The 24,491-nt window shown below is 37.1% G+C and overlaps 1 protein-coding gene and 1 pseudogene across 1 annotated transcript in view; both read left to right on the forward strand.

Annotated features, from left to right (window-relative positions):
- Positions 1 to 2,364: 2,364 nt before the first annotated feature.
- LOC125146991 (BET1 homolog) lies at positions 2,365 to 2,772 on the forward strand (annotated as a pseudogene).
- Positions 2,773 to 7,695: 4,923 nt separating this feature from the next.
- PGM2L1 (phosphoglucomutase 2 like 1) overlaps positions 7,696 to 24,491 on the forward strand; it is a 50,352-nt gene continuing 33,556 nt past the window's right edge. The window contains exon 1 of the mRNA XM_047879361.1: positions 7,696 to 8,369. Within this exon, the coding sequence (XP_047735317.1) occupies positions 8,259 to 8,369 (111 nt within the window). The 5' untranslated portion in view covers positions 7,696 to 8,258. The remainder of the gene's footprint in view (positions 8,370 to 24,491) is intronic.

Here is a 24,491-nt window from a genome sequence, read left to right on the forward strand (position 1 = left end):
AGGGAGTTAGAATAGGAGTTCTTCTTGGGAGGGAGTTCTTCTTGAAAAAGAAGAACAAAGTAGGACTCACTCTTCCTGATTTCAAAACTTACTACAAAGTAACAGTAATCTAGACATTGTGGTACTAGCACAAGGATAGACATATAGACCAATGGAATATATTGAGAGTCAAGAAATAAATCCATATGTCCATAGTCAACTAATCTTCTACAAGAATGCCAAGGCCATCCAGTAGGCAAAGAGTAGTCTTTTCAACAAATGGAGCTCAGATGGCCACTTACAGATGAGTTTAGATCCCTTCCTCACACCATATAAAAAAGCAATTCAAAATAGATCAAGAATCTAACATAAGAGCTAGAAAAATAAAAGTCTTAGTAGACAACAAAGGGTAAGTCTCCATGACTTTAGAATTTGCAAAGAATTCTTAGATATAAACAACAGAAAAAAAAAAAAGATAAATCAGACTTCCTCAAAACTAAAAACTTTTGTGCTTCAGATAACACCATCAAGATTGTGAAAAGACAGAGGATGGGAGGGATGGGTGAAATAGGCAAAGGGGGATTAAGAGGTTCAAACTTTCAGTTATAAAATAAGTTATAAAGACAAAAATCACAGCATAGGGAATACTGTCAATAATATTGTATGGTGACAGGTGGTGACTACATTTGTTGTGGTGAGCACTGAGTAATGTATAAAACTGTCAAATCACTATGTTGTACACTTGAAACTAACATAACACTGTATGTCATCCATACTTCAGTAATATAAAAGAATGTGAAAAGACAACCCACAGAATGAAAGGAAGTATTTGCAAATCATTTATCTGATTTGTATCAGGAACTTATATCCAGAAATATAAATAAATCTTACAACTCAATAAAAAAAACAATTTAAAAAAAGGGCAAAAGATGTGAATAAATAATTCTCCAAGGACGATATACAAATGGCCTTAAGCATATGAAAAGATGTTCAACATCACTAGTCATCAGGGAAATGCAAATAAAAACCACAATGAAATACAACTTCAGTCACTAAAATGGCTAGAATCAAAAAGTGGGATAATAAGAAGTGTTGGAAAAATCTGTGGTAAAACCCTCATACACTGCTGTTGGGAATGTAAATGGTGTAGCCGCTTTGGAAAACAGCCTGGCTGTTCCTCAAATGATTAAACATAAGTTACCACATGATCCAGCCAATCCACTCATAGGTATATGCCAAAGAGAAATGAAAACATAGTCTACACATAACTGTACATGAATTTTGTAGCAGCATTACTCATAACAGCCAAAAGACAGAAACAACCCAAATGTCATCAATGGACAAATAGGTCAACAAAATGTAGTATACCCATACACTGGAATACTATTCAACTGTAAAAAGAAATTAAATACTCATACATGTTGCAACATGTATGAACTTTCAAAACATTATGCTAAGTGAAAAAAGTCAGTCACAAAGACCACACATTATATGATTCGTTTTGCATGAAATGTTCGGGACAGGGAAATCTACAAATATGTAAAGCAGATTAGTGGTTGCTTAGGCCTGGAGTGGGAGATTAGGCAATAGCAGGCTGATAGCTAAAGAGCATGAGGTTTCTTTCCAAGATAATGAGAATGTTCTAAAATTGACTGTGGTAATGTTTGTGCATATCAGTGAACATAACAAAAAACATGTAATTGTACACTTTAGATGAATTATATCTCAATATATGAATTATATCTCAATAAAGCTGTTTAAAAAAATATACTAAGGCACTCACTCTCGGGCACCAATCCTGCACTTCCACAAACCTGAAAAAGGAGCACCTCCTTAGATTTTGCCCCCCAGGTTCTTTGCCTTGCTTAACCCAAATCTCAGGCGTGCTCTGCATCCTTCCCCCTCACACAAAGATAATCACTTTTTGTTATTATTGTATTCCCTTGGAGTTTTATGCAACAGGGCTAAAAGTTGAAAATTGCTTCTTGACTTTTTTTTTTAATACAGATTTCAGTAGAGTTTATATCAACTATCTTTGTGAGCAGCAATACTTCTCTTTTCAGAGAAATCACACAGCAGAATGATAGATTTCCTCAAGATTTAAAGTCTTAAGATAGGAGAGTGAGGCAAGAGAGTCCCTGAGGTCTAAGTAATTGGCAAGATTTTAGAGGTGATGGCTATATGGTATACCTAGATAGAGGCTTTCAGGTTCATAGTCTTAACCAAGTTTCCTGGCCACAGCTTATGAATGCTTTGCAAGGAGAAAGCTGTCAGACTTCCAGAAGACCATTAAGACCCTGGGCAATACAGACTGATGTCATGGCGCTTCGGGGAAAGAAGCTGGTGTTTCTTTGGGCCCTGGTTCTGAAGACACCGTCCGGGGGACCGTGGCCCCTTTCTACCCACCCCTCCTTCTGCTTTTTTTCCTTCCCTACTCTGGCAGGATGAGGCGTGCAGGCCTGGGTGAAGGAGTACCTCCAGGCAAATATGGGAACTATGGTTATGCTAACAGTGGGTATAGTGCCTGTGAAGAAAATGAGAGACTCACTGAAAGTCTGAGAAGCAAAGTAACTGCTATAAAGTCTCTTTCCATCGAAATAGGCCATGAGGTTAAACATCAAAATAAATTATTAGCTGAAATGGATTCACAGTTTGATTCTATAACTGGATTTCTAGGTAAAACTATGGGAAAACTGAAGATTTTATCTAGAGGGAGCCAAACAAGTTGCTGTGCTATATGATGTTGTTTTCATTGTTTGTCTTGTCATTTATTGGATTATTAAACTGAGGTGATGCAAGTAAGTGTGAGTTTGGAATTTGTTCCAACCTAACTGTTTGGAGTACCATTTTGGTAAATAATCAGCATCAAAACATTCCTAATTTTCAAATATTATGACTTTTTCCATTGACAATTACTGAATTGTGCTTGTTTTATAAATCACATTAGGTAATACAGTACTCTTTGAATACTGTTTCTTAATGATTCATTTTTTGCCCCTATTTTCAGGGGTATTGAGATGGCCTGAAGTCAGTCTGGCCCTAACAACTTTTTTTTCCTATTGTTTGCCATCAGATTAAATACCGTATAATACTCTGTTGTTAGCATAAATGTACGTTTATGTTCACGTGAAGAAACCCAGCGGGAGAATAACAGAATGCCTGGAGAGCCTGATGCTGAGCTCTTGAGGTAGTGAACAAGTTTGTGATGGAATGCTATGTCTTTTCCCAAGTTGTCATCAACCCTGATAATGTACTCCCCTTTCTCCCTTCATTTGGTTAAAACTATAGGCTGGTTTCCTTTTACCTAACTTTTCCTCAAAATTTTTGATGATATGACTTCCCCTTCTCCTCTGCCCAAGGACCTCATCTTTTACTAAAGCTTGTTATTTTGGCATATTTCTTGTAGGACCCAAAACAAATGTATGCTAGTCTAGTTGTTGTTTCATGTTAACTTTATACATACCATTGACTTGGCTTATAATAATTTTATGATTTTAGCTGCTTTGGTAGGCCATTTGGTTATAATTTGTGATACAATAATGTGAAGCTAAAGTAATTGCTGAGCTCCGAATGGAAATAAAATCAACTGCCTCTGCTTTATTATGTGTTCAAAATAGATATTGAAAGTACTCAGGCATTGAACTTGGGGTTAAGAGTATTGTTGCATTAATCCAGTATGTTTGTTTGTGGAAAGGAAAACAAAGATGGGTAGAAAGAAGTATTAAAATGTTCTTAAATACTCTGTATTGCTACTGTTTGGGATTTGTCCATTGATGGGCTCTAAAAATAAAATTTTTAATGAAATTAAAAAAAAAAAAGACCCTGGACAATACAGATGTTAGCAAAAACTTTGATGAACTAGAGCTATTGACTCTGTTTCCCCAGTACCATACAATAAAGCCTGAGTGAGAGGAGGGGCCCCTGATACTGATGAAAACTTAATTTCTTGCTACCTTGACAGAATGAGAGGTTTGAATCTCTTAATTAGAATTTTAAAAACAATAAATAAATGGCTATTTCTTATACACTTGAGGTTTCTCTTTTTTTTTTAATTTTTTTAATGTTTATTTATTTTTGAGAGAGAGAGACAGAGTGCAAGCCGGGGAGGGGCACAGATAGAGGAAAACAAAGAATCTGAAGCAGGCTCCAGGCTCTGAGCTGTCAGCACAGAGCCCGACGCAGGACTTGAACTCATGAGCCACAAGATCATGACCTGAGTTGAAGTTGGGTGCTTAACCAACTAAGCCACCCAGATGCCCTGAGGTTTTTCTTCTAAATTTTTTAATTTAGAAATAATTTCAAATGAAGCTGCAAAAATTAAAATAGTACAAAGATTATCCATCTATCCTTTACCCAAATTCACCCGTTGTTAAAATGTCCCCCCATTTGATCTATTATTTGGTATTTATCTAACCATATGTTTACATGTATATTTACATAATACATATGTGTGTGTATATATAACATATATTTGTGTGTGTATATACACACACACACAGTATTTTTTTCTGAACCACTCGAGGGTAAGTTATATACATCATGACCTTAAAATATTAGGTCATATATATATTAGGACCAAGAGAGATATTCTCTTTCATGACCACAGTTGGTGTTGCCAGATTTAGCAAATAAAAATACAGAACCCTGGGCAAATACCCATAAAAAAGAACAAAATGTTGCCATATGTAACAACATGGATGGAGCTACAGAGTATTATGCTAAGCAAAGTAAGTCAGTCAGAGAAAGACAAATACCATATGATTTCACTCATACCTGGGATTTAAGAAACCAAACGAGCAAGGGGGGGAAAAAGAGAGAGAGAGAGAGAAAGAGATTCTTAATTATAAAGAATAAACCCATGGTTACCAGAAGGGAAGTGGGTGCAGGGGTGGGTTAAATGTGACAGGGATTAAGGAGTGCACTTGTGATGAGCCCTGGGTGATGTATGGAAGTGTTGAATCACTATGTTGTATACCTGAAACTAATATTACACTGTACATTAGCTGAAATTTAAATAAGGACTTGAAAAAAAAGAACCCTGGGCAAATTCCAACAGAAATTAAAGCTTCTGAACTTTCTCTGACTAGGAAAACTGTTATACTCCCTCTTCTGGACACACACTATTCTTTGATTTGATAAGTTGTAGGTCTCTTTGGGTACCCCTCAATTCCTAAGCAATAAGCCAAAGATGCTGGGCAAGGTTTCTGGTAACCAGTGTATGTCATAATCTTGCTGATAAAATTGAGGGCTGGTTGATTCTGGTGTTGAATTAAAACTTGTATTTCTCCAGTCTTTTATACTTGTGTTATAGAATTCCATCTCTTAGAAGGTCTGTTGATTTAGTAGTGTTTCTCAGAATTGAATTAAATTTAAGAACTGTCTTATAAAAACCACTGCTTATCAAATTTAATATGCATATAAATCATCATTGGCTCCTGTTGAAATACAGATTTTGATTCAGCACAATTGGGATGGGGCCTGACATTTTGTATTTCTTAAAAATTTTTTTTTTCAACGTTTATTTATTTTTGGGACAGAGAGAGACAGAGCATGAACGGGGGAGGGGCAGAGAGAGAGGGAGACACAGAATCGGAAACAGGCTCCAGGCTCTGAGCCATCAGCCCAGAGCCCGACGCGGGGCTCGAACTCATGGACCGCGAGATCGTGACCTGGCTGAAGTCGGACGCTTAACCGACTGAGCCACCCAGGCGCCCCTGAAATTTTGTATTTCTTAATGAGATTCCAGAGGACACCAATTCACTGGTCCTCCTATCAAACTCTGTAGTCAGATCATGGCCACCTATGTCACAATCAATAGATATTTGTTAAATATGTGGGCACTTAGGCCCTATTCCAAAGCACTGAATCAGAATCTCTAGGGCAGTGACCAGGAATACACTTTTTTTTTTTTTTTAAGAGAGAGAGACATGAGGGGGAGAGGGGAAGAAGGAGAGAGGGAGGAAGAGTAGGAGAGAGAGAAGAGAGAGAGGGAGGGAGGGAGTGGGAGAGAATCCAAGCTCAGCATGGAGACTGACAGCATAGAGCCTGACACGGGGCTCAATCCCACGATTCTGGGATCATGATCTGAGCCACAATCAAGAGATGGATGTCCAACCAACTGAGCTACCCAGGTGCCCCAGAAATACACATTTTAAATGAATTCCTAGGGAGATTTGAGAACCAGTGATGTATGGGTTTGAAATGCCCTCTACCTTTTTCTCTACTTCTTAATTTTTTGACCTTTAAAGCCCAGTGCTTCTCCCTCTTGCTGCTTGTTGCTTTTACTGACTACCTCAGACTCTGAATTCTTTACCAGTTGTCTGAAGGAAGCATTTTCTCACATACATCTGTCTTCCCAGACACATTTTATTTTTTGAAATAAACAGTTTTGTTATATACTTTCTTGTGGCCTCAGCTCCTAGCATAATGCTTAGCATAGAGTAAATACTTAACATTTGTCATGGACAATAATGGTGACGATAGTGAACTATTAATTTCTTTTCAGGACACGTGGTTGTTTCCCAGGCCTTGTGTGATTAAAAGAACCTGCTAATTCCATAAAAGAAACACCCAACTGCTTAGCAAAGACTGTAAATCCCAACCATGGCACGTTATTTTTCAGGAATTGGCACTATGCTCTTTCTGTACCTTGGTAGCTTGGATTTTATTATGGTAAATGGCTTGTTAAAGGGAAGAAAGGAGTATTTTGAATTTATTAGGTCTTTTATCTGTGAACCTTCAAGCACTCTAAAGCTATTTATTAAGTTACTGTAGAGCCAGTAACTGTAAAATATTATTACACCCTCCTTACAAAAAAGCTGACTAGGGAAAGAGCTGTAAGATACTCAGCCAAAATCATAGAGCCATTGTAAGAAGGCCAAACCAAGAAACTGAGCGTCTGACAGGTAAGCCCTGCTCAGCATCTCTCAGTTCGCAAGTTGTGGGACTCTGCAAGGTGAGCGTTCCATAGCAGAGAGGCAAAATAAAAAATTGAAGATTATTTCAAATATCTCATTTCCTCCTCCGTATGCCTATCGTCATTGCTCTTTACCTCTCTTTTGACACCTGGACATCGTTGCTTGTGTTATGGTTAAATGCTGACCCATCCTCCCTCCTTAACTTCTTTGTCTATTTTTTCAGTCATCTTGTTCTCCCTCCTACCCCACTGCAGCAACAGAACTACCAGCTGAAATGTGAGGTTGGCACCCTGGTTCCATTACGAATTTTGCCTTTGAGAAACTCCCTTCACAGGCACAGGCAGTTTCCTCTTTGTTTGTAAATTAGGGCTAGATCACGCCCACCTACCTCACAAGATGGTTGAAGCGATAGAACATGACTGATGAACTGTAAAGCATTAAATGGATAACAGTGGTCCCCTTACTGCATCAATCCTGGCTTAAAATAATCTAATTCTAAGGCCACAATGCGCAGCAGGGTAAGGGCAAGGCGCGTCCGTAAGGAATAGCTTCGAGGCGGATCTTTCTCCTTTGAGGAAAGGGAGAGCGCGCAGCCGCTGGGAGTTGTAGTCTTTGCGGCGGTCTCTACAGATCTCCGGGGAAGAAGAGTACTACAACTCCCGTGAGGTCGTGCGGAAACAGGCCCGTGCATCCTCCCGCCAAGCGCGTACCCCAAGCTGAAGCTGGAGGGAGCAGGGGTCCTGCACGCGCGCCCGGGTCCCCGGAGCGAGCCCTGAAGCAGCGTGCTGGTAGCGGCCTTGGCAGCTGCGAGAAAAGGAGACGCGTGGGAGTGTGTGAGGACTGTTAACAAGGATAAGACGCGTGGCAAGAAGCAAATTAAAAAAAAAAAAAAGGCCGCGCCACAACCCATCACACCCCAGTGGATCCTAACTTATGTTACTGCGAAGGCACCGGGACCGTACTCTCCCGCTGGTGCCTCACGCCCCAGGGACTTAAATCAGCTGGGGCGGGAAAGGGTGGGGCCAGTGGCGCGGGAGGCGGGGCGTACAGCGGCGAGGGCGGCGGCGGCGGCCGAGACCCAGACATCTGGGACTGTTGTTGTTCTCTCGCCGCCGGACCGCCTCAGTCCGTTCGCCCAGAAAGAGACCCGGAGCTAGTCTGGTGGGGAGCGGGTGGCCGAATCCCCCGTCTTTCCTGCTTCCGCAAAGCTGCGGCAGGAGCTGGTTCAGACACCTTGCGGTTGGTCTCCGATGCCCTTCAGTGAGGAGGGGGCGTCAGAACCCTGGTGAGCGCATCTCAGCCCCCACCCCCAACTCAGTGTCTTCGCCGGCCCCCAGGCCCTCACACCCCAGTCTGGCTGCCATGGCTGAAAACGCGGAGGGAGACCTGAACTCCAACCTGCTCCACGCCCCCTACCATACCGGTGATCCTCAGCTAGATACGGCCATCGGGCAGTGGCTCCGTTGGGATAAGGTGGGTACCTGTTCAGCCTTGCATCCTTCTGTCCTCCCGCACGCCCGCCCGCCCATGCACAGTCCGCCCTTTCCCGTCCGCACCCGGTGGTCAGCAGGCTGCTGAGAAGATGGCTCAGGCCACGGGGTGGGGGACAGCGGACCCGGGCGTTGCCACCCACGTATGCCTGGGCCGCCTCCCCGGGACCATCTGAGCGGGGATACCTGTGGTCACTTCCTTTTGCAGTGCGCGGAATTGCAGCCTCCCTTTCTCACCTACAGCCCCGCCCTTCAAGTGCATGTCGTCTCTTTAAAAAAAAAAAATATTATTATCGATTATTTATTATTACTTTATCATCATCATGTCGTAAGTTCTACCCTTCGTAGAACTATTTTCTTTCCTCTTTCTTCTCCTTTGACTTCCTTCTCTGCAAACCTGAAAGTGGTTTTTGGTACCCTTTTTAGGTGTCTCTAACCGCTCTCTGCTTTACTTCTGGTCTGGTGTGTTTCCACTTTCCGTCGCTAGGTAGTCGCTGGTGGTTTTCTCTATCACCTTTAGCTCTTGAAAAGGTGAGAGTTCTCTTACCTCTTTATTCCCCTTGCCGGGAGTTATTTTCTGGAGTATCCTGTTCAAAGAATCATGTTTTCCAGGTTTCATATGATGCTCCTGATACGGAATTGTTTCTGCTTTACCCATTCCTTTTCCTCCTCTACTCCCCCCACCCCCTCCAAGTTGTTGGGGTGATTTCATCTTGTGCAGACATATGGGATGGATCTGTGAGAGCCAGAGTTAAAATGCAGCTCTCTCACTTGTAAAAGACGCCACTGGTGACTCCAGCAGAGGAAGATGATCCAAGCTTTTGCTTTGTCAAATGCATAAAATGCATTTGTTGAAGTAGCGAAGGCAGTGTATTTAAAATGGAATTCATAATACTGAATTAAGGAATTAGTATGGTAGTACATGAAATTGTGTTGTACAAAAGAATTTCCTAAAGGATTCACTTTATGAAAAAGTTTTATTTTTACTTTGCTCAGTCATTCATGCATTTAGCAAAAATATGTATTGTGTATTGGGTAATGTTTTCAGAGCCTGTTAGGGCCAGGGAATGAATACTGGTGGTGAGGAAATAGAAAGGGTTCTGCCCTCAACACGCCTTCATTTAGCAGAAAAGACCAACAAATAAGCAATTACAATGAGTTAGTAACTGTTTCTTGGTCATGTGCATCTTAGACATTCTGTTCTTCCTATAGAGTCTAAACCAGTGCTTCTCAAACCTTAAAGTGCTTACAGATCACCTGGGAATCTAAAATGCAAATTTCCGTTTGGTAGGCCTGGGGTAGGGTCTGAGATTAGGCCTCAAGAATGAGCTTCCAGGTGATACCATTGCTGCTAGTCTGTGGACCATACTTGGAGCGGGAAGAATCTCTAGTGTTCTGATTCAAATATCAAATTAAAGAAATAAGTCCCTTATTACAGAATTTGACCATAAAGATATATTTTTTAAATCAAGTGTGCAGAATTTGTGACATCCCATTAATTACCGTAAGGATGTGTAAAATGCAAATAACTTTAAAGCATAGCATAAGAGCTAAGGAATAGCATACAATAAAATCAAATGTACTACAAACCAACTATATAATGTCTTCAGCAGGGAAACCTACCCAAATTACAAATGAATGATAACTGTATATGTTTAATATAGTTAATTGTTTTTGTTTAAAGCCATCTGCTTTCATTGGTATTTTCAGGAAATGAATGTGGTTGGGCACTTATGTGTCCCTAAAGAGAAAGGAAGACTCATGAAATTTGAAAACACTTGTAGAATTACAACACAATTTAATTTACTAGTAACTACTAAGTATGTCAAGGTTGTTTGACTCCAACAATAGGAATTTGTTTTTCATTGCCATGGATGAGATCTTTTGTTCTCTTTCGGTGCCAGTTTTTTTTTTTTTTTTTTAACATTTATTCATTTTTGAGACAGAGCATGAACGGGGGAAGGTCAGAGAGAGAGGGAGACACAGAATCCGAAACAGGCTCCAGGCTCTGAGCTGTCAGCACAGAGCCTGACGCGGGGCTCGAACTCACAGACTGCGAGATCATGACCTGAGCCAAAGTCGGACGTCCAAGCGACTGAGCCACCCAGGCGCCCCATAGGTGCCAGTTTTGACTATACTTTTCCTAATGAGTCTCTTGATTGATTTCTTTTTAAAGATTGGCTGAATGAATCAATATGTATTAATTGTCTATGCCTGGATATTATTGGAATATACTGAAATATAAAAAGACTATAAAATGCATATACACCAAAAAAAGATAACATTAGGGTTGTATTGCTGGCAATTAAATGTTTTATAGGCAGTCCTTATTGGAACAAAAGTAAGAGTGACCTGTGGACTGGGATTATCAAAGGAGACTTTATAAAACCAGGATAAATATAAAAAGACTGAGGTGAGCCTTCACTGAAAATGGAAGAGAGGTTCTTAAATTATATTTAAAGTGCCCTCTCTATGTAAGATATTAGCTAAAAACTTGTGGGAGATACAAACATGAAATAGATGTGGATCATATCTTCAAGCAACATAGAAGGGAAAATAAAACTAAAGCTCGCAAAGGGAACAAGTAGTAAGTGCCTTTAACTGAGGACTAGATCCAAATAATTTAAATAATTATTTAATAAAAATAATAAATAATTACTTAACTGACTCCCCCCATAATGGGAAAGAATGCTTATAATTGGTAAACAAATGTGTATTTACTATAGACTGTGGGTAACCTAGGCTATATATCCCAAGGCACTGAAATTTAGAGTGCAGAAATGTAAAATAATAGATCAAACTTATAGTTTTTATTACATTACACACTGACAGCATAAATAGTCTTTTAGAAGAGAAACTGAGTTTCATACCTGATTAATACCTGTTTAGTGAAAAAAAGGAACCTATCAAAGCTATTGACTATATAGACTATTCCAAGCAGAGACAGAAACTTTGTGTATGTAGAACATTTGTTTCAGCTGTAGTTTAGGGTACATAGAAATTATCAGAAAGGTATGTAGGGGTCATAGAAAAGCTTCAGTATGTGTTTATTGGCCTTGAATAAGTAAGAGTGTGGGTAAGTGTTAAAAGGAAAATAATTCCACAAGACAGGGTTTTTACTGGAGCAGTTTGGGGTACTATGGGATGGCATTCTGTTGGTAAATTTACCATAGTCCAGGATCTGACCCTCAGTTTCTATGCTGTCAGACTAATTTGTTAGGCTGTGTTGTCTTAGGATGGATTCGCTATACTCGAAACTGAACCTGATGTCTGAATTCAGAATGAAGTTGTATTTCATTGGTACAGATGTAAAATAAGTAGGTTTGTCTGTAGTCAAGGTATTTTCTAGATGCACCATAAGGAAGTCAAAGATCATGAAATAAAATCACAAGGATTCAGATATATGCCTAAATGTTTAACAGCATTGGTCTGTAGTAAGTAAATGCATCCGTTTCTATGATGGGACTATCTTACCACTGGAACCCAAGTCCATGGATCAAGGTGTTCCTCTTCCTTGCCCAGATGACTCTTCTGTAGTGCTCACTCCCTTCTATGTGCTAGGGCTAACTAAAGCTCCCACTTTCTTCCTACTTCTTTTGATGTTTTTTTACATCCTATCAAATTACACACAAGTCTTGGCTGGCCTAGAAGCCAGGTTCTCTTTAACATGACAACTATCACCTGTTTCTAATTTACTTCAAACTTTAACTTTTTGAAAGCAGATATAGCCAAAGTATTGAGTACTGCTCAAGTTTGGGTGTTTTAATGTGTGGGTGGGGAGTGGAACAGGACACAGGGCAATGCTATTCAGCCAGTTGGAGCAGCAACGGTTGTATATTGACAAAATGTGCAGGCACAGCTTGGCCAAGGCATTTTGAGAAATAGTGAGTAGAGTACTCTGGTCTCAAAATGTAGGTCTGTGTTGAGAAAGAATAGAATGTAAAGATGGGTTAGGTTAGGTTAGGTTAGGGTTATGAAATGCCTGAAAATAGAAATAAAAGACTTCAGTCTAAGCCAGTGATTTTCGGATACCTAGCAGTGAAACATTTGCAAGCAAAATATAGCCCAGTAAAATGGAGGTGAACGAATTCCCTTTTAATCATCATTGTGTGATGGAAAAGACACCCAAGAAGCACCTCTACAAAGGTGGTCTAGTCTAATTTCATGGTATAGAGATCTAAAGAAGTTGTGGAAGTTATCCAGTTTGGGTAGAGCCTGGACCAGAGGTTGGATCTGCCGCTTAGTTCAATCCAGTTTTTATAGTAGTAGTTTAGGTTACTTTTTTTGGTTCACATTTTCCTAATACTTAATTTGGTCCTTAAGCAATGAAGAGTACAGAATACATGTGGCTTTATTAATTTTGGGAAATATTAACACTACTACTTGAATTTATTTGTAATGTTTCAAACGTTGTAAAATGATCTAAATCTCATTTGATACAGCAACCTTGCATGGCAGGCAAGCTAGATAGTAGTTTTCCCCATTTTTACAAGTAAAGAAAATTTCAGAAAAGGTAAATGACTTACTCAAGGATGTATGGCTTTTAAGCAGTGGAGTTGAGACTAGAATTTAGATCATTTGACTTTTACTCTAATTTTCTTATCACTGCACTAGATTCTATAACCTGAATATTTAGTAAATGTTAGTGACATCATACACCAGGTTTCAAGGACTTCATTAAAACCATTTTATTGGCCTTTGTAAAACCTGAGTAGGATGTAATTGCAGAATAAATGTCATGGAATTTTTTTAAAGAGCTGAATTTGCGGCTCAACAGTTGCTTTGGTCTCCTTGGCAACAACATTCTCCCTCTGTCTGAGAAATTTAGTACAGATAAATGAAGGTTTGAATTTATTTTCCTTCTTAGAAATGAAATTCATTTTTTCTTTTTCTTTTCAAATTTCTTACATTTTCCCCTCAGTTTCTACCATTTCATATTCACTTCATTTGTATTTATTTCAAAGAAATACATGCTTATGATAAAAAAAATACAAAAGGGAATATAATAAAAAACAATGTTCCTAACTGCTTCTTCTCATTTTCAATTTGCTCCTTAGAAACCATTTTTAGCTACTTGTTTTTAGTTATTCTCGTGGTTACCATCAAACGACTAAACAATATACTAGTATCACTAGTCCTAGGTTTATTTTATATGTTACTTGGCAAATATATGCTGTAAAAAATCAGAGCTAACTTACATTATTCTCTACCTCTCCTAAATTTCAATAGTTATGTTGTAGTTATTCTTGTAAGTTTAAATAATGTAATTAGTGCTAACAGTCTGCAGAACAATAAGCCCAACTCACAAATCCAAAGCTCCTAATTGCCCATTTTATTTAAGAGGAGATTGGTAGGGGTGCCTGAGTGGCTCAGTCCGTTAAGCTTCTGACTTCGGCTCAGTGCTCAGGTCATGATCTCACCCTGGGTGTGAGCTCCTGAGATCCAGCCGAGTGTTGGGCTCTCTGCTGTCAGTGCAGAGCCCACTTCAGATCTTCTGTCTCCCTCTCTCTCTGCCCCACCCTTTCAAAAATAAATAAACAACAACAACAAGGGAGACTGGCAGATAACATACATTTACAAAAATGGAGAAAACCCATACCATTTTCACAGAATAATTTATGGATATCAATGACTGACCAAGGATCAAGTTACATAAAACAAGCAGCATTAAAAGCAAGAAAAACAAAGCAATGGCTCCAGAGGGGGGAAAAAAACGAGGTTAATGAGGTACATAGAATTTTAAAATTTTTTAAGTTAAATTTAAAAAGAGAATTCCATCAAATGAGGAAAGCTGCTATGAGAAAGGCATCAAAAATAGGAACGAGCTCTTAGAAGTTAAGAGAAAAATAAATGACTATCCCTCTACCTTTTGCCAAATGCAATAGAAAATATAAAAGCTTAAGTTGAGGAAACTTACAGCAAAAGGAAGTAGGAAATATAAGGGAAGTTGACATGGAAGAACTACCCCAACGTAAAGAAATATCAGATGACCGTAGTGCCCTAGATCCACATTGGGCTTCAAGAAATGTGTCTTTAAAAAGAGTGCAACATCTATGCATAAATAGTAAAAATCTGGAAGATATTAATGGTATGGTGAAGATGATATGTTTTTCTGGCAACATTTAAAAAAATTGTTTTTAATGTTTATTTATTATTGAGAGACAGAGACGGAGCAAGAGCAGGGGAGGCCGAGAGACGGGGACACACAAAATCTGAAGCAGGCTTCAGGCTCCGAGCTGTCAGCACAGAGCCCATTGTAGGGCTTGAACTCACGTGCCATGAGATCATGACCTGAGCCAAAGTCAGATGCGCTTAACCGACTGAGCCACCCAGGCACCACCACCCTGGCAACAACATTTAAAAAAGAAAAGCAATTATCCAGGGGTCGGTAGAGAGGAAGGGAGGGGAGGAGAAAGGAAGGAAGACCTGAGTAAGCAAGTTATGGTTTGAACAGGAAACCAAAACAGGGCATGATTTTGAACAACTAATTGATAGAGCTTAAGAAAAAAAATCGTTTTGATCTCAATACCTTCAGGAGGTATAGGTAGGTCTGAACAGAAGCAAATTTTATCCACACCCACTACATAGATCCACAATGAACAATATTTAGATGATCTTAACCTTGTGCTTACATATTATTTTCAATTTTGAGGATCAATAAGACGAAACACAAGATTTAATTATTTTTTTATTGTGAAAAAGTACATAACATAAAATTTACAGTCTTACGCATTTTTAAGTGTACAGTTCAGTAGTGTTAATTATATTCACATTGTTGTGAAATGGATCTCTAGAACTTTTTCATCTTGCAAATGTGAAACTGTGCCCATTACATGTCCTCTTTGACCCTCCTCCCAGCCCCTGCTAATAACTAGTGTTCTATCCTGTTTCTATGAATTTGACTACTTTGGATGTCTCATATAAAGAGAATCATACAGTATTTGTCTTTTTATGGCTGGTTTATTTCACTTAGCATAATGTCTTTAAGGTTCATCATGTTGTAGCACGTGACAGGATTTCCTTCTTTAAGGCTGAGTAATATGATACACCACATTTTGTTTATCCATTCATCCATCCATGGACATTTGGGTTGCATCCACCCTTGGCTGTTGTGAATAGTGCTGCTGTGAGCACGGACATGCAAATACTTCGTCAAGACCCTGCTTTCAATTCTTTTGTCCTCATACCCAAAAGTGGGATTGCTGGAACAATTTATGTTATCAGCATAAATAGGGTTTTGGCTTATTGTATTTCATTTCATGCTTCTTTCTGTCTTTCAGAAATATGTTGAAATCTCATCTACTCCTCAGTACCCATTGACCCCTTCTCCAGTTCTTTTTGCATTATGGATTTAGTTATTTTATACCTTTATTGTCATGTAAAAAATTCTCAGGAGGAAGAAGAGACAAGTGCTTGAGGCTTCCATCTTCAACTAAAACTCTCTTTTATTTTTTCAAATTAAAAATGTACTTAAAACTGGAAGCAACCCAGATGTCTTCAGTAGGTGATGGGTAAATAAATTTTGGTATATCCAATTTATTTATTTATTTTGGGAGAGAGAGTGCTTGTGTGTGCATACACACGCATGTGGGGAAAGGGCAGAGAGAGAGAGAGAGAGAGAGAGAGAGAGAGAGAGAGAGAATCCCAAGCAGGCTCCACGTGTTAGTGTAGAGCCTGATTCAGGGCTCAACTTCATGAACTATGAGATTATGAGCTGAGCTGAAATCAAGAGTGGGAAGCTTAACCGACTGAGCCACCCAGGCGTTCCAATTCATCGATGTTTTAAAAATGAGTTATCAAGCCACAAAAGAAATGAGCCATCAAGAGACAAAAACACAGTTAAGAAACTTGAAATACATACTACCCAGTGAAAGAAGCCATTCTGAAAAAGTTACATACTGTCTGATGCCCACTATATGTCATTTTGAAAACAGGTAATTTTTGAAAAATGACTGGTTATCAGGGGAAAGGAAGGAGTATATGGAGCACAAGGAATTTTTAGATCAGTGAAGCTATTCTATATGATACTATAATGGTGGATATATGGCATTATGTATTTGTCAAAAGCCGTATGTAAACTGTGGACTTTAGTTCATAATATTGGATCAAGGGCACCTGGCTGGCTCAGTCAGTGGAGCATGGAACTCTTGATCTTGGGGTTGTGAGCTCGAGCCCTATGTTAGGTGTAGAGATTACTTAAAAATATTAAAAATTTTTTGAAAAAAAATGGATCAGTATTGGATCAACTACAGCAAATGTACTGCACTAATACAAGATGTTAACAACATGGAAAACTAGGCTAGGGCATTTATGGGAACTCCCTGTACTATCTGCTTAATTTTCTGTAAACCTTAAACTGTTCTAAAAAGTAAAGTCTAGGGGCACCTGGCTGGCTCAGTGAGTAGCATGTGACTCTTGATCTCAGGATCATAAGTTCGAGCCCCATGTTGAGAGTAGAGTTTAAATAATTTTTAAGTTGAAAAAAAAGTAAAGTCTATGCATTAAAAAAATATATATATATATATGTATGTATGTATATATATATGTATATGTGTATATATATATATATATATATATATATATATATATGTATGTATATATTTGAAAGAAAGGATTTATATTTGAAAGCACCTCCTTCTTTCCCACCTGAAAATTTTAAAATAGGCAGACTGGCTTTTTCTGCCTTTTATTTGGGGGTCTTCTTTGCCCTATTTTAGTATTTTTGTTTAGTTCCTTCAAGTTTTCCACAAGGCCATTAGAAAGCCTATGTGGATATATCTTTGATCTAGAATTATTTCCTTATCTCTTTCTTTCCTCCTATTTGAAAAATCTGAGAGAGCCTGGAGAACCTAATGAAAAGGAATTTGTCTTCATTTGGTTCTTCCAGATTTTACTTGTAAGATACACTGAACTAGCCAAAGAATGTAAGTATTATATTTCATCATCTTAGATTTTCATGGTTACTCCCTGGATTATCTAAATCAGGGTTCTTTCATCCTCTTAGCTTGTTCAATTGTTTTTACATATTTTATATGTCCTGTTTTTTAGAAATATTTTCCCCCAAAACAAAAGGTTTAGTAATTTAGTGCAGATTTTACTAAAATATTTTTTCATGAGTCACTTTATACGTGACTGCTAATTAGCACTAAGGCTACTGCCCTCTGGTGTTGGGAGTGAATGGAGAAAATAATGCTGGTGGAAAATAGACATGTAGGTACTATATCTAATCCTGCATGAGATATTTTATACCAGATAATTTAATGAGCACTGAACCTTACCCAAAAAAACTATGGCATAGCCCTATCTAATGCCCAAAAGAATATGAAAATTGAAAAAAAATAATATTAAAATTATAATATAAATGAAAAATCCTCTGCTTCTCAGATACATAGACCTTTTAGCTTTCAACTCATTAGAAAATCTCTTTAATGTAAATAGTGACTTTATTTTGTGGTTTCTGCTTCAGAATTTTTCTCATCTTATTTGCCCTCTGAAATACTTCATTATTTATACAGGTAAATATTAGAAAAAACCTAAATGCACACCAAAGGGGAAAGGGTAAACAAATTGGAACACTGCAACAGCTGAATAGAATAGGTCGGGGATGAATGGATAAAAAAGTTATGGTATATATTCACCATGGAATATTATTCAGCCATAAAAAACGAGAAAATCGTACTATTTGTGATAAAATGAATGGAACTCGAAGACATTATGCTAAGGGAAATAAGTCAGACAAGAAAGGCAGACACTATGTTCTCACTTACATGTTGAATTTAAAAAGACCCAAAAAACCAAAAGACACACGAAACTCACAGATCAGATTTGTGGTTACCTTATTGGGGGGAGGGGAATAGAATTGGAGGAAGGTGGTCAAAGGGTACAAATTTCTGGTTATAAGGTAAGTAAGTACAGAGATGTAATGGACAATTTTATTATAGTTCACACTGCTGTATGATATATAGGAAAAGTTGTTAAGAAAGTAGATCCTAGGAGTTTTCATCACAGAGAAATTTTTCCTTTTATTGTATCTATATAAGATGATGGATGTTAACTAAACCTATCATGTAATGTTTTCACAATACCTTCAACCACATGAAGGTTTGGGGCACCAACATGCCATGTAGTCAAAAATCTGCATATAACTTTTGATTCCCCAAAAACTTCATAACCTACTGTTAACAGAAGCCTTACTGATAACATAGTCAATTAACACAGATTTGTATGTTATATGTATTATAGACTGTATCCATACAATAAAGTAAGCTAGACATTTTCTTTTGAAAATGTTAAAATCATAAGAAAGAGAAAATACATTTACATTATTGTACTGACTTTATCAAAAAAATCTGCATATAAGTAGACCTGCTCACTTCAAACTCGTGTTCTTACAGGGTCAGTTGTGTGTGTAAATTAAACCATCATGCTGTACACCTTAAACTTAGTGATGTCAATTATTTCTCAGTAAAAGAGGAACAAAACAAAACAAAAGTAGAGCTGTATGTATTGAAAGAAACTCCAAGATACATTAAGTGAAATAAGCAAGTTATAGAACATCATATGCAATTTGATACCATCTATATAAAATAAAGAGAGAAAGCTAAACTACATTTCTGTGCATATATAGATGCCAGTAAAGGTCTAGAAGGATACATAACAATAGTACTTGCTCCCCCACAGGAGTGGTCTGGGACTAAAGGTAATAGTCAAAATGTCTGTAGCTTTATCTGTATTATTATTATTTTAAACTAGGAAAATATATAGTTACAATTAATAATATTTAAAATACAAATAAAGAACAATTAATGGTCAACTTCTGGGGCTGCTTTTTAAGAGCGATAGGAATTCAAAGTCAGGAAGACTATGTAAGAAGTAGAATTTGACCTGGGCCTGAAAGGAAAAATAGGATAGGAATAGATGATGAATAGGGGGACAGAAAATTTAAGGTGGGAGAAAGAGACGAATAAAATGGAAAATGAAACTGATCAGGAAAGTGAAACTGCACAGTATGCAAGAACAATGAAGATTCTTTTTTTTAAAACTCAAGTATAGTGTATGTGTTAGACTGCTGTGGCAATTTAGGCTACACAAAGGAAAAAGGCTATCTAGTGTTTATTGAATGATCATGTGCCAGCTGTGTTAATTAATAGATGCTTTCATGTAAAAAAAAATCTCTTTTAATCCTTCAAGGATTGTTTGAGGTAGTTGTTATTCTCATTTTTAACCTATATACAAACTTGGGCTCAGAGAAATGAAGAGAGTATTTGAATCCAAAAAGGTTTTGAATTCCTCTGCCCTTTGGGATCTGATTCCCACCCTTCCTGACCTTTATTTATATTTGAGGTAACTGGAATTGGACTCTATTGTTGGTTCTTGGGTGATTAATCTGGCAGTATGTAATTAGGATCAGATGGGTTGGAGATGGAGACTCTGAGAATTATGGATAACAAAGTTTTACATTTGGATGATTACAGAGCCTTCCAAGAAAACTAAAGAAGTAATAAGCCCTTTTAACAATTGTCCTATCCTTTTTAAAAACACAGAGACTGAGAGGCGCCTGGGTGGCTCAGTTGGTTAAGCATCCAACTTCAGCTCAGGTCATGATCTCATGGTTTGTGGGTTTGAGCCCTGTGTCGGGCTCTGTGCTGACAGCTCAGAGCCTAGAGCCTGCTTCAGATTCTGTGTCTCCCTCTCTCTCTGCCCCTCCCCTGATCATGCTCTGTCTCTCTCTGTCTCAAAAATAAATAAAACATTAAAAAAAAATTTTTAACACAGAAAATGATAAACAGCTTCTATTTGGTTACAATATTTTGCCAAGTTTGAATCAGAACTCCTTTTTAAAAAATTAAGTTACAGGTTCAGTTTAAATTCCCATATCTACTTTACATTCTCCTCCATCCTTTCCTCCAAGTAACCAAGGCATATCTAGGAATACTAGAGTTTTGTCTAAATTTCCTGTTTGTTTGAAAAATAGTTTTGTTTTTCATTTAGTCAAGTAAAGATAACCCTGAAAGTTGAACAACTCCTTTAAAAAAAAATCACGTAGTGAAAAATATTTCAATGTCTGAAAACACTCGAATCAAAATTGAAGTATTATATTTTTTATAATATATACTTAATATATAACTTTTGAAAATGTGGACCCTGTTAACTTATCCCTAAATAGTAGCAGAAGCTATAGGGCAAGTCAACAATAAAATAACATCAAATACAGCCTAAGATGTTCTTTCTCTAAGTAGAAATGTCATATTTTACAAAGATAGTAAGTTTCATGTGTGGTTTCTGTAAAGTTAGATTCGTAACAACATAGAATTAGTGTCTTAAATGTTCTCCCCAACATCAAGGAACTTTTACATAGTTATCAGGAAAAACTTAACAGTAAGAGAGCTGATATTATGCAGCAGTACAATTCACACCCATGAATTTGTTTTTGTAATTTGTATGTCTTAAAAAAAAAACTCTGCTTCATAAAGAGAATTCAAGTATCTTTCAAGTGTAATTTTTTTAACATTAAACTATATTTCTCAAATGTTTTATAAAGGGAATTGAAAAAAGTACCTAATATTGTTTGTCATTAATTCATGCATTATAAGGTAAAACCCTGTGTGCATCTGGATTTATGCGTATTTCTTCTACTTTAGTGTCAGCTTTAGAGTTTTTCTATATGGTTTGTTTTTTAGGTGTAATTTACATTTACAAAATTGACAGTAAATTTAATTCTTTTAAGTGTTCCACTTAATGAATTTTGAAAAGTGTATACAGTTGGAAAACCAGCATCACAATCAAAGAGCATTTCGATCACTGCAGAAAGTTCCCTTGTGCCCTTTTGTAGTGAATCCCCTTGCTCCAGCCCCTGTCAACCACTCATCTAATTTGTCCTGTAGTTGTTGTTAATTGAGATATAATTCACATAGTGTGAAATAACATTCACCATTTTAGAATGTATATAATTCAGTGGGTTTTAGTATGTTCAAAAGATTGTGCAGTTGTCACCAGTATCTATTTTTTTTTTAATGTTTATTTATTTTTGAGAGAGAGAGTGGGGCAGGGGGAGGAGCGAGGAGCAGAGGGAGAGGGAGACACAGAATCCAAAGCAAGCTCCAGGCTCCGAGCTGTCAGCACGGAACCCAATGCGAGGCTCAAACCCACAAACCATGAGATCATGACCTGAGCTGAAGTTGGATGCTTAACTGTCTGAGCCACCCAGGTGCCCCACCACTATCTAATTCCCAAACATTTTAATTATCCCAGAAAGAAACCCCGTATCCATTAGTGGTCATTGCCCATTCCTCCATTCCCGCCCCCCCCCCCCCCCCCCCCCCCCCAGCTCCTGACAACCATTCATCTGTCTAGATTTTCCTATTCTGGACCTTTCATATAAATGGAACCATACTATTGTTTGTGGCCTTTTGTGTCTGCCTTCTTTTACTTAGCACATTTCAGATTTCATCCATGTTGTATCATGAATCAATTGGCTATTTATATATTTTCTTTAGTGAATCCTTTGTCCCTCTTTAAATTGGGTTGTCTTTTTGTTGACTTGTAATAGTTCTTTATTGTTCCTGTAGTTTGCTTTTATAAAAATCATACAATACGTAGGCTTTTTGTGTCTAGCTTCCTTCAGTTAACATAATACTTGTGAGATTTATCCATTTTGTTTTCTATACCAGCAGTTTGTTCCTTTTTATTGCTGAATATTATTCTATTTTATGGATGTACAATAATTTGTTTATTCATTCACCTGTTGATGGACAACAGGCTTTAACTCTTCAGAGTAAATCTACCTTTGAAATTCATTTATAGGTCTTTGTGTGAACATGTTTCATTTCTCTTGGGTAGATTCCTAGTGGAATTACTATTCAGCATTTACTGAGAAATTTTAAAATAGCTATTGGGTGTTGAGTTTTTTCAAATGCTTCCTTTGCATCTACCAAGATGATATTTTTTCTGTTGTTTTTTAAACTGAGACTTTATTGGGGCGCCTGGGTGGCGCAGTCGGTTAAGCGTCCGACTTCAGCCAGGTCACGATCTCACGGTCCGTGAGTTCGAGCCCCGCGTCAGGCTCTGGGCTGATGGCTCAGAGCCTGGAGCCTGTTTCCGATTCTGTGTCTCCCTCTCTCTCTGCCCCTCCCCCGTTCATGCTCTGTCTCTCTCTGTCCCAAAAATAAATAAACGTTGAAAAAAAAAATAAAAAAAAAATAAACTGAGACTTTATTTTTTAAGATCAGTTTCAGTCAAGAAAAGTATGTGTCAGAATACCTAGAGAAAAATAGCAAACATTTGAAATGTTTTATTTTGACTGTCTTTATGGGAAATATTTTTTGTTTAAAGCATAACAGAGACTTAAGTATGACTATATTATTGAACACATGTGTGTGTTTTGTTAGAAAAACAATCCAAAAGTTAAAAAAAAGACTATATATATATATATATATATAAAACACTATATATATAAAACTATATATATATACATGTTTTGAAATGAATTAATCATTTTTATCTTTCACACGAATTTTGGCATGTTTAGTATTATACTTAAATGATAATATGTTATATTTAATGTCTTATTTTCTGCTTTTTGAGTAGTTAGAATCTTTATTTCCTGGATATGATTTTTATATTCATTAAATGGTCTCAAGCTTTATTAAGCCAATTATTATTAATGAAATCTCATTTTATATGACAAGAATAGTCATTCAAATTTGTTATCTAAGCCAACTTATGCTAATTTCTACAATGTTTTTAAAGATGGAGAAATTATTTTACTTATATGTGGAATCTGAAAGACAAAACAAATGAACAAACAAAACCCAGGAATAGACTTATAAATACAGAGAACAAACCAGATGGTTGCCAGAGGGTAGAGAGGTGGGAACATGTACAAAATAGGTAAAAGGGATTGGGAAATACAAACTTCCAGTTATAAAATACATAAGTCACAGAGATGAAGAGTACAACATAGGGAATATAGTCAATAATATTGTATTAACATTGTATAGTGACAGATGGTATAACTACACTTATTGTGATGAGTGAGCATTGTGTAATTTAGAGAATTATCAAATCACTATGTTTTAAAACAAATACAACTTTATATGTCAACTATACTTAAATACAAAAAAAAATTTAAGATGGAGAAATTAAATTTAGAATTACACAAAGACTCTTAGATGGGAAAAAATTATTGGTTAGCAAGAGTATATTTTGGACGCTGAGGAAGCATCTGGTTTGGAAAACATGTTCTGCTTCAGGTCTCTAGATTTGGATCTTCAAGCTGGTTGACCCTTAGAAGTAAATGTCAGTTACATTTACCCTTCAGGTTTTCGGATGGCAGTTTCCTATTTTAACTTCTGTTGAGAAATAAACTTAAATATTTTTTTTCTGTAGTTCTATAAAACTGGTATTTGTTGTTTAGGCACTAACTTCTGTCAGTAACATTTTAAAATGTTATTTACAAGCTTTGCAATTTTAGATATATTTGAGCCACTAAGAAGTCAATTTTGTATATTACCTCACCTTTAGATATATAACAATATTAGGATTTTGATTGCAAAATATATATATAATATAATAATATTAATAGAGTAGATTCAAGTTGTATAAAAATTATACAATTATTAGGTTTATAAAAGAAAGAGGAAAGAAGATTTATAGGTGAATTCTTCATTGACAAACTTGATTTGTTTTATATGATGATTAATCAGTTTTTTATGTACTTTTATATACATTTATATTTATTACACATAGATAATACAGAAGCCCCCTAATTATGAACAGAATAGGTTCAGAAAAGCTTGGGTGAATCCAGAGTAATCTTTCATAAATGAATACTAATACTTTCGTTTCATGGCAGGTAGAGTTGGAATGATTTTGGTCTGGTATATACCTTTATTCACATCTATGAAAGTTTGTAAGAGGTTTGTTAAAGGAGGTACTTCTCTTTATATATATAAAGTGCTGCTTTTTTTTTTTTTTAAATCAGTTCTTTCATGTTTTCTTTGAATTTGGGCCTTAAGGACCTATGCTATGGAAAAAACACAACTCCACAGAGTATTATGTAAGAAGACACTTTCTTTTCTTCATTTCAGCCATATAAAGTTGCAGC

Source organism: Prionailurus viverrinus, chromosome D1 (assembly GCF_022837055.1).
Source record: "Prionailurus viverrinus isolate Anna chromosome D1, UM_Priviv_1.0, whole genome shotgun sequence".
In the NCBI taxonomy this organism is placed as follows: domain Eukaryota; kingdom Metazoa; phylum Chordata; class Mammalia; order Carnivora; family Felidae; genus Prionailurus; species Prionailurus viverrinus.